This window comes from Nannospalax galili, unplaced genomic scaffold (genome assembly GCF_000622305.1).
Source record: "Nannospalax galili isolate Female #2095 unplaced genomic scaffold, S.galili_v1.0 scaffold591, whole genome shotgun sequence".
In the NCBI taxonomy this organism is placed as follows: Eukaryota; Metazoa; Chordata; class Mammalia; order Rodentia; family Spalacidae; genus Nannospalax; species Nannospalax galili.
The window spans coordinates 2,067,946-2,076,681 of record NW_008330926.1 but is presented as its reverse complement, the minus strand read 5'-3'; the positions used below and the strand labels follow the sequence as shown (position 1 = coordinate 2,076,681).

Genomic DNA, 8,736 nt, shown 5'->3' with positions numbered 1-8,736 from the left:
TTGAAGTCCCAATCTGGTCTGGTCAAGGGAAAGGCAGCTTCTATCTCGTTGGGCAGCTGGGTAGGTCTCCCATCCGCCCCAGGAACCTGCTTGCGGGCTTCCAGAATAACCCTCTGTTTTTCTTCTGTCGTGAGGAGAACTTGGAGAAGCTGCTGGCAATCATCCCAGGTGGGCTGGTGGGTTAGAAGAATAGACTCTAGGAGGTTAGTTAGGGCCACAGGGTCTTGGGAGAAGGACGGGTTATGAGTTTTCCAGTTATACAGGTCTGAAGCGGAGAAGGGCCAATACTGAAACTGGTTTCCTTCCCCTCCTGCGAGTCGGAGGGGCAGGATGTGTGAGGAATCTCCCTGTCCTCTCCTCTCTCTGAGTCGACCCGCAATGGGAGAGGGAGCGACCTCCGGTCCCTCTGCTTGGACGTCATCTGGAACCGCCGCAGCAGCCTGCGGAGGGGGGTGATAGGGAGGGAGAGAAGATCTTAGCTTTAACCTGCAAAATAACATCAGAATCAAAAGTTCCATCCCGAGGCCAACCGACATTAAATGTGGGCCACTCGGAGGAACAAAAGGTTATCCATCGATTCTTCTTGATTTCCACTGATTGGTTGTGGGCTCGGCTCTTGACTTCTTTCCAGTGATCTAAGGTCAGACTCAAAGGGGTAGTTAGTTGTTGTCCCATTTTAGGACTTTCTAGAATTATAAAGAGACAAACAAACAGCAGAGACAATAAAAACAGACAGCCGGCGGCAAGGTATCGCTTAGCGTGACTCTGGAGAAAAAGTGAAAGTATAAAATCAGACGGCGGGGTTGGTGCTCTGCGTCTCAGGGATACGTATCCTTCAGATGTATATTGAGCTCCAAAATACCGGGCACCCCAGACCATTGGGATGCGGTCGCGACCAACACAAATACACAGAATACACACAGAAAAACAATTTACTCAGATGTGCAGCTCGGTCAGGTGACGAGGGGGTTCCACGTCCCTTGTCCAGACGTCCGACAAGGGGATTCCGCGTCCCTTGCCCGGACGAGATTCACGAATACAAATGAACAAAAAGTCCTACGGATGTGGTTCTCACAGACCCTGGGGCGTCCCCCAGGCCGACAGGCAAAGCTCAAAGACCGTCGTCTTGCTCTTGCACTGTCCAAAAGTACAGACGAGATCTCAGATTCCAAATTCTACAGAAGCTGCCTAACAGGATCAAACAAGACAGACAAAAGACAGACAACGCAAGACACAGAGACAACACTGAGGTTGGCCGGCCAACTCACCTCCCCGAAGGGACTGGAGTTGTGTAAGAGTGAGACCACTGAGGACAAGTCAGCCTTTCGGGTTGCAACAGCAAGAGGTTTATTTGATACACAGGTACCTGTGGGCACAGAGTCTCCTCGGAGGACTTGCACACCCCAGGTTGGGGTTTGGCAGTTTTTATAGAGCAGAAGCAGGGTACAGAAGCAGAAGAGCAGTTATTGGTTAATTCAAACACACACACAATAATTTCAAAAGTATGCAGAGATATGGGGTAAGGGCCGGGGCTAAGGGGAAGTGGGATTGCTAAATGGGAGGTGACCTCAGAGGCACAGGTGTTTTTCCCTTGATTTCCTGGTATCGGGCCCTCAGGGTGGTCAGGAGTTCTACCCGTAAAACTTGTTTATGGCTTGATCTGTGAAGCTTGACCGGCGCCTGCCCGTCTTGCAGCCTTTTGATAAGGCTGGTCCTGGTTTTTGTCAATTTTAAACATGTGGGCTCATGAGTATTCATGGCGCCTAGTCTTTTTCAATATAGAAAGACCTGCACTCAAAAACAAACAGAAACAGAAAAGATGGCTTAGTGGTTAAGAGCACTGGCTGCTCTTGCAGAGTCCCCAGATTCAGTTCCCAGCACCCACAATGTGGCTAATACACATCCTTAACTCCAGTTCCAGGGGTTCTGACAACCTCTTCCAGCCTCCATAGGCATTGCCTGGATGTGGTATACTTATATACATGCAAGCAAAACACTCATACATAAATTTTTTTTAAAAAATTAAAAACTTTAAAAAGTGTGTGTGTAGTGTAGTGTGTGTGTGTGTGTGTGTGTGTGTGTGTGTGTGTGTGCGCGCGTGTGTTTTTAACCTAATGTTGACTGGCTCAGACTGGCCAGGAAGGCATTTGGGTCAAAACTCTGGATGACAGAGGCTCAGCTTGGATAGTTCAAACTGTCCTTTGCGATTCACCTAAGGCACCAAGGCTAGGCACTGGGATTCCTGAGACCCTCCCTTGCTTGCCAGGGGCAGGGTCCTGATGCCCCAGTAAACTTGAGTCCCTATCCTAATGGTGTGCTCTACTATCAGGCTCTGTGGGGCAGTGGTAGAGCAAGGTTGGAGCATTGGCAGCCTGGCATTTGCCCTGAGTCAGCTGGGGGACCACAGCACCACCTGGGACAGCTATCTGCATGCCCTGCAGGCTGCCCAAGACACAGGTCAGAGTGAGGGAGCTAGCATGAGACTTGGGTGGGGACTTCAAAGACTGAAAGTGCATGGTGCTGGTGGGGAGGGTCCCTGAGATGGAGAACATGAGAGGACCTTTCAGGCTCTCTTCCTCAGGAGACTTGAAGGGACAGTGGCAGGCCTGTGAGGGCCTTGGGGCTGCTTCAGCCAGACTGGGGCAGTACGACCAGGCCTTGAAGTACTATAAGGAAGAACTGGCCCAATGTCAGGTGAGACACTCCGTGACTGCCTCTTTCTGCCTGTCCCTTCTCCAGCTGACATAGCTGCCCTTGCTCCTTGTCCCCACCCTGAATTCAACTCACTCACTATAAGCGTATACTGACTAGACATATTGTACCAGGTCCTGGGATATTATTGGGAGGAAGAGGCAGTCTCTGTCCACAGTTATGGGCCCAGTAGCAGGACACTGGGAAAAGCATGGGTGGGGTGGGTGTGGGGGTCACAAAGAGAGGGAAGTAGAACTCCTTCCCCTCCTCTTCTTTTTGTTCCTCTCCCCCACTGTCCCCCTTTCCCCAGCAGGAGCCAGGTTCTGTGTGAGAGCAGTTGGTGGCCAAGCTGGAAGATGCCATGTGTACCCACTTGGCCCAGGAGGGACTAGTCCAGGCTCATACTCTAGTAAGATGACATCTGAGATTAAGAGTGGAGACAGATTACCCAGAAAAGGGAGTGGCTGTCAGCAGGGCTGATTGTCTTTAGGGGTGCCACACTTTGCTGCTCATATGTCTGCCCCTGGGTTTACACGAAGGGTGCGTGTATATCAGGTTCAGAGAGGCAGGGAGGTGGGCTGAAACTGTGGCATAACTTCAGCACTAGGGCTGAAAGACTTTGGCTGAGTCCTTTGAAGGCCAAGGCCCTAAACTAGATCTGTGAAGACAGAAGAGTGGGTCCTTGGTTGCAGTTCCCTAAATGGCCACAGGATGGAGGTGCTGCTCCATGGAAGCCCCAGGAGTCATCTGGTTGTGAGCCCTCTCTTGGTTCCCCTTGGCTCTGCCTCCAACTCATTCTGCCTCCAGTCTCTCTCCAGCTCTCCAACTGCCTCCCTCCTTAGAAAACCTCCCCTCATCCCAAGAATGGAAAATTATGCTTTATTATAGGGATTTAATGGGTTGTATGGCCTCTTTTAAAGAGCAGGACAACTATATTTATAATCTGCAAGCAAAATTAACCTGTAGCAGGAGGTGTAGTTCAGTGGTAGAATGCTTGTCCAGCATGTCTAAGGTCCTGGGTTTTGTCCCCAGAACTAAAGGAAAAATTAGCCTGGTAAAGGCAGGGGCCTGGATTAAAGGTCAGAAGACCCAGGTCCCAGTTAAGGTTCTAGTCAAAGGTTCTTACTAACTCTGATGGTGCCAGGAGAGGTTGTAGGCAGGACAGGGTGATGGTCAGATTCTGCCTGGGTCTACAAGCCCAAGTTCTAATCTAAGAGTTTCAGAGCAAAGGGTCTCATTTCTGAATTGGATTCTCAGAAGCCCCCGGGCCGTCTCTGTATGAGGCCACTGTGGCTCCCTGAGAGCAGCTGAAAGGAGCATAGACTCATACAAGACAGTGTGATAGCACCATGGCCGTTTTTCCAACAATCCACTCCACTCACCTACATTCTCAGTCCTCTGTTCCAGCACGTAGAAGATTCCAGGCTTCAAAGAAGGCCTCCCTGGTGGCAAGGACCTCAGCCAGGGTACAAAACAACACAGAAAATGCCTAGAACAGGTGAGTCAAGTGGGTCTGGTGAGGTGAAAGAGGGAGTGCTGCCAGAAAGTAGCTGACCAGCCTGGGGTGTCCCACAGCCTAGTCACACCCAGTCCCTTGTCCCTATAGACTTTTCAGTAGATGGGAAGATGAGGATTCTGAAGAGAGCCATGAAGAGAAGGAGATGGAGGGGATGGTGAACATGACCTCTGTGTGTCAGCACCTCAGAGACTGGAGCATGTGTGGCAGGAGGCTAATGGCTGTGCCCCACCTCCTACAGGTGGAACTCTCTCTCACCTTCCTGGTCCTCCCACCCAGGGTCTGCACTGTGCCACCTGTCTCCAGCTTCTCAGGTTGCTAACCCCTGCAACAGCCCTCTCTCATCTCTGGTTGCCTCTCAAGGACCTGGCCCATTTCTCCCAAGCCCTTTCCGGATATGTCTTCCTTCCTGTTCCTAAGGCTTTCCTTTCCTAGCAGCTAAAACTTAGCATCTTGGACCACAAAGGTATATGGAGACCACACTCTGTGTGAGGCACTGTACTGGGCTTCACTTTTAGTAGGCTGTCCCTCAAAGCCTTCTAGCTCAGGGAGCAGGAGGCTAATGGCTGTGCCCCACCTCCTACAGGTGGAACTCTCTCTTGAATTTATTGATGTGTTCTTTTCAGTGTTTCCTTCCAGACATGATGAATCATAACATTGACAAATGTTTACCAAGCATCTGCCCTATGTTTACCTAGCACCTTGAAGTACAAGGCACCCTCTATGAAGTAACCAATACCTCCCTGGACATCTACTATACTTATTCTTCTCCCCAAAGCTTCTTCCTTCCCACTGATGCCCTGTTTATGGAGAGGCCTAGGTGCATGTGTCTGATCCTCTCCATCCAGGCCTAGGAGCCACAGTCCATCTTCCATCTGGAGGTGTACATCTCCCCAGAATGGACTGCCCTGTCATCCCCATAGCCAATGGTCTCCAAGACAATAGGTGAGTCCTGGGAGAGGGGAAAAAGGCCTGGGGAGTAGATGGAGGACATAGAAGAGGTCGCTTATGGTGATTTTAACTGAGCATGGCCACTGTTAGGGTTGAGTGAAAAGCTGGTACTTTGGCTACAGGGTCCTGCACCTGTGTTAGCTTTCAGTAACCTGGACCACTTTTGTCTGGCTATGGAGGCCTGCCCAGAGTATCCTCTGCTTCCTACATGGTCTGAATGCAGGCCTCAGAGAAAGGCAGAAGTCTAAAGAAAGTAGAGATAGGAATCTAGAACCAGAAAGACAGCCTCCTGTGCTTTCCCAGTCACCCCACTGAGGGTCCTCCTGGCCCCCCTCAGGTCATCCACAGGGACTTAGGGAAGCCCTCAGCAGGAAACCCCAGAAGATACTCACCCAGTCTGGCTTCTGCATAGTCATGTGACCTGTATCTGCTGGCCACAGTCCTCACCTCTGCAGAAACTTACCAAGATACACACTTCAGGGGCCTTTGGGGACAAGCCTTTTCAGCCTTGTGTGGACATGGTGCACAGCAGTGAGTAGTTTCCTTGGCAGGGAGACCAGGGCTCTGCAGGCTCAGCATCAGGAGATTCTCCCTGCTCCTCTTTGGGGTTTTAACTCAGTAGGCAAAAGAAAAACGGAAAATGGATGGTGAACAAGGCTCCTTGTCTTTCTGGATCAGGACTTCATGACTGCAACGATGACTTCTTGCTCAGGTGGCTTTGGAACCACTGACTTCTCCATACCTCCTTTTCTCATATGGAAAACAGGAATTCCATATGACAGAAGACACTGTAACCAATGCATGACTTTGCTTCATCCATGAAAAAAATGCTCCAATCACTGTAACCTGTAGAACGACATCAGAGGTCAAAGCAACGATGATGGCAGGAAGCACATGCCCCACATCCTAAGCATCTTATAGGTGCCTTTTCACAACCAGCTCCTGAAGCAGTGTTACTCTTCCCTTTCATAGATGGGGAAAAGAAGGGACCAGGCATGATTGTGTAGGCCTGTAATCCCAACACTCAGGAGGGGGCAGGAGGATCACCAATCCAAGGTCAGCCTGGGCTACCTAGCAAGACTTTGTCTCAAAAACACAACAAAACAGCTGGGCATGGTGGTGTATGCCTCTAATTCCATCACTCTGGAAGCAGAGGCAGGCAGATCACTATGAGATTGAGGCCAGCCTGCTCTACATAGTGAGTTCCAGGCCAGTTGGAGCTACAGGGAGACCCTGTCTCCAAAATACAAAAACAGACAAATAGACAAACAATGAAAAACAAAAACAGACTGGAAGAGACGGCTTAGCAGTTAACAGCATGTTAACCTCTTGCAGAAGACCTGAGTTTGGTTCTCAGCACCCATTAACAGGTAGCTTACCAATCACCTCAGTACCCAAAGGTAGGGTTCAAACTGAGGCAGCCTCACTCCCACATGATCTGACTTACCAGAGTATGCAGTATTTTAGTACAATATGTAAACCAAAAAACTAAGTGTGGAAAGAAGCACTGTTTCTACAAAAACTGAATTGGATCCTTAAAGGACTTAATTCAGGTTGTCACTTTTTTGTTTGTTTTTTGTTTTATTATTTTAAGTTGTGTGTGTGTGGTGTGTAAGTATGTGCATGTGAGTGCTGGTGCCCTCAGAGGCCAGAGGCATAATAAGATCCCCCTGGAGCTGGAGTTAAAGGCAGTCGTGAGCCACCTGATGTAGGCGCTGAGATTTGAGCTCATATCCTCAAGAGTGGTACGTGCTCTTGACCACTGAGCCAGCTCTTCATTGTTTTGTTGGCAGTGCTGGGGGATTGAGTACACGATGTGGCATGTGCCAGGCAAGCACTCAACCACTGGTTACACTTCCACCCCCAAGATTAGCCGCTTTTAAAGCTGCCGTTGAATTAGATACAAGAAAGGAAGTTTCTACAAAATGGCAGAACACCCTAAGATTCTAGACTAATTCTGTACTCCAATTGCTTTAGGCATGCATGAGTTGATTCCCTTTAAGGAAGCAAACTGGAAACTCCAGGCAACAGATAACTAGTAAGGTTTGTATAAGGAACATGTCTTTCCGGCATTTTAGTTTAGTACAAACTACTGATTGATTCAGAAAAGACTCTTGATCTCACTTCCACAGCTAACGGGCTAATTTGTCTTCACGAGAGGTGTTAAAATATTTGCCCATTGTAAAAAGTAACATTAGATTGTTGTAAAAAAGTGTTACTATTGTAAAATAGCACTGTGTGATTTTGTGAGTGAAACTTCCTTGGAAATGTTGAGTGATTTTTATGCCTAATGAGAATGTATTGTGGAAAGCACAGAAATGTAGCTTTGTTTTAATAAACAAACAAGAAAAAAAAAAAAAGAAAAGAAGAAAAGAAACATGACTTTTATAATATAGACATGCTCTGGACATGACTTTTACCTAACCAAAAAGTTAATCTTATCTTAACTTTTTTACTTGTTTATAATGCAGACAAGGGGCTGGAAAGATGGCTCAGTGGTTAAGAGCATTGGCTCCTCTTGTAGAGAACCCAGGTTCGATTCCACATGGTGGCTAACAACCATCTGTAATTCCAGTTCCAGGGAATCTGACATGCTTTTTTGACAACCGTGGGCACTGCACGACATGAGTGCACTTACATACATGCAGGCAATACACTCATACACATAAAATAAAAATTTAAAGATATAATGCAGACAAGCTCACTGAGTCAGGTGCTCCTTTTGTGACCTGGGCATATGGCCTTAATCCCTCCTGACCCTTCCCTGCCCTTGACCCAGAATAATCTATGAATGTATGAGTATGTATTTTATCAAGACAGTGCTTATCTCATTGAAAGCAATGTGAGAAGTTGATAACATCTGCTTGTGGTTGTATGTATGTGCTATTCTAAGTCAGTTAGGACAAAACCCTCTGATAAGGGTCCATTTTTATTTCCCCATTTCATGTTGGAGATACCGTTTCAATAAAAGAAAGAGGGAGCCAGTGTTTGCAAGCACAGTTCTGAAAAAATTCTGAAGGAACAGGTTCTCAGAACAGTTCTGGTCTCTCTTGGCTGAAATGGATGCTGAGAGTCAGGCTGTCTTTATTCAAGCATCAGGGTAATATGGCATCACATAGTAACCACCACACTTACCCATTGTAAGGGAGACTAAAAAATACAGGGTTTTTCCTCTGCAGCCACTTGAATAGATAAAATCAGGAGATCTGCTAGCAAAGAAAAAAAGGAAATGTGTTTTAAAGTGCAAGTGGCAGGTCTGCCACACAGGGATATTGCTGTTGGGTTGAGCCTAATACCAACCAACACTGGCTCCTCCACTTCCCTGACTTCTCTCTGTTACTCAATTTTCTTATCTCTGACAGGCTAAAAACACATCACAGGTTTGGCAGGATTAAATTAGATCATAGACGCAAACTTCTGGAGCTCAGCAGGTACTCAATCCATGTGACTTCATGACTTGAATTTGAAACCATTTCCAAAGGAAAATCTCAAAAGGCTAAATGGCAGAACAAGGAGGTTGGAACTGGGCCACTGCCTTCTGAAAAGCAGCTCCCATTTATCTTGGGAGTTCTGGGGTG

The 8,736-nt window shown here is 47.8% G+C and overlaps 1 protein-coding gene across 1 annotated transcript in view; it reads left to right on the top strand.

Moving 5' to 3' along the window:
• Positions 1-4,529, top strand: part of Ttc24 (tetratricopeptide repeat domain 24) — a 13,003-nt gene extending 8,474 nt beyond the window's left edge. Inside the window, 7 exon segments of the mRNA XM_008855784.1 lie at positions 28-168; positions 989-1,147; positions 2,344-2,457; positions 2,582-2,694; positions 3,002-3,100; positions 4,086-4,189; positions 4,307-4,529. Of these exon segments, the coding sequence (XP_008854006.1) occupies positions 28-168; positions 989-1,147; positions 2,344-2,457; positions 2,582-2,694; positions 3,002-3,100; positions 4,086-4,189; positions 4,307-4,529 (953 nt within the window).
• Positions 4,530-8,736: the final 4,207 nt, after the last annotated feature.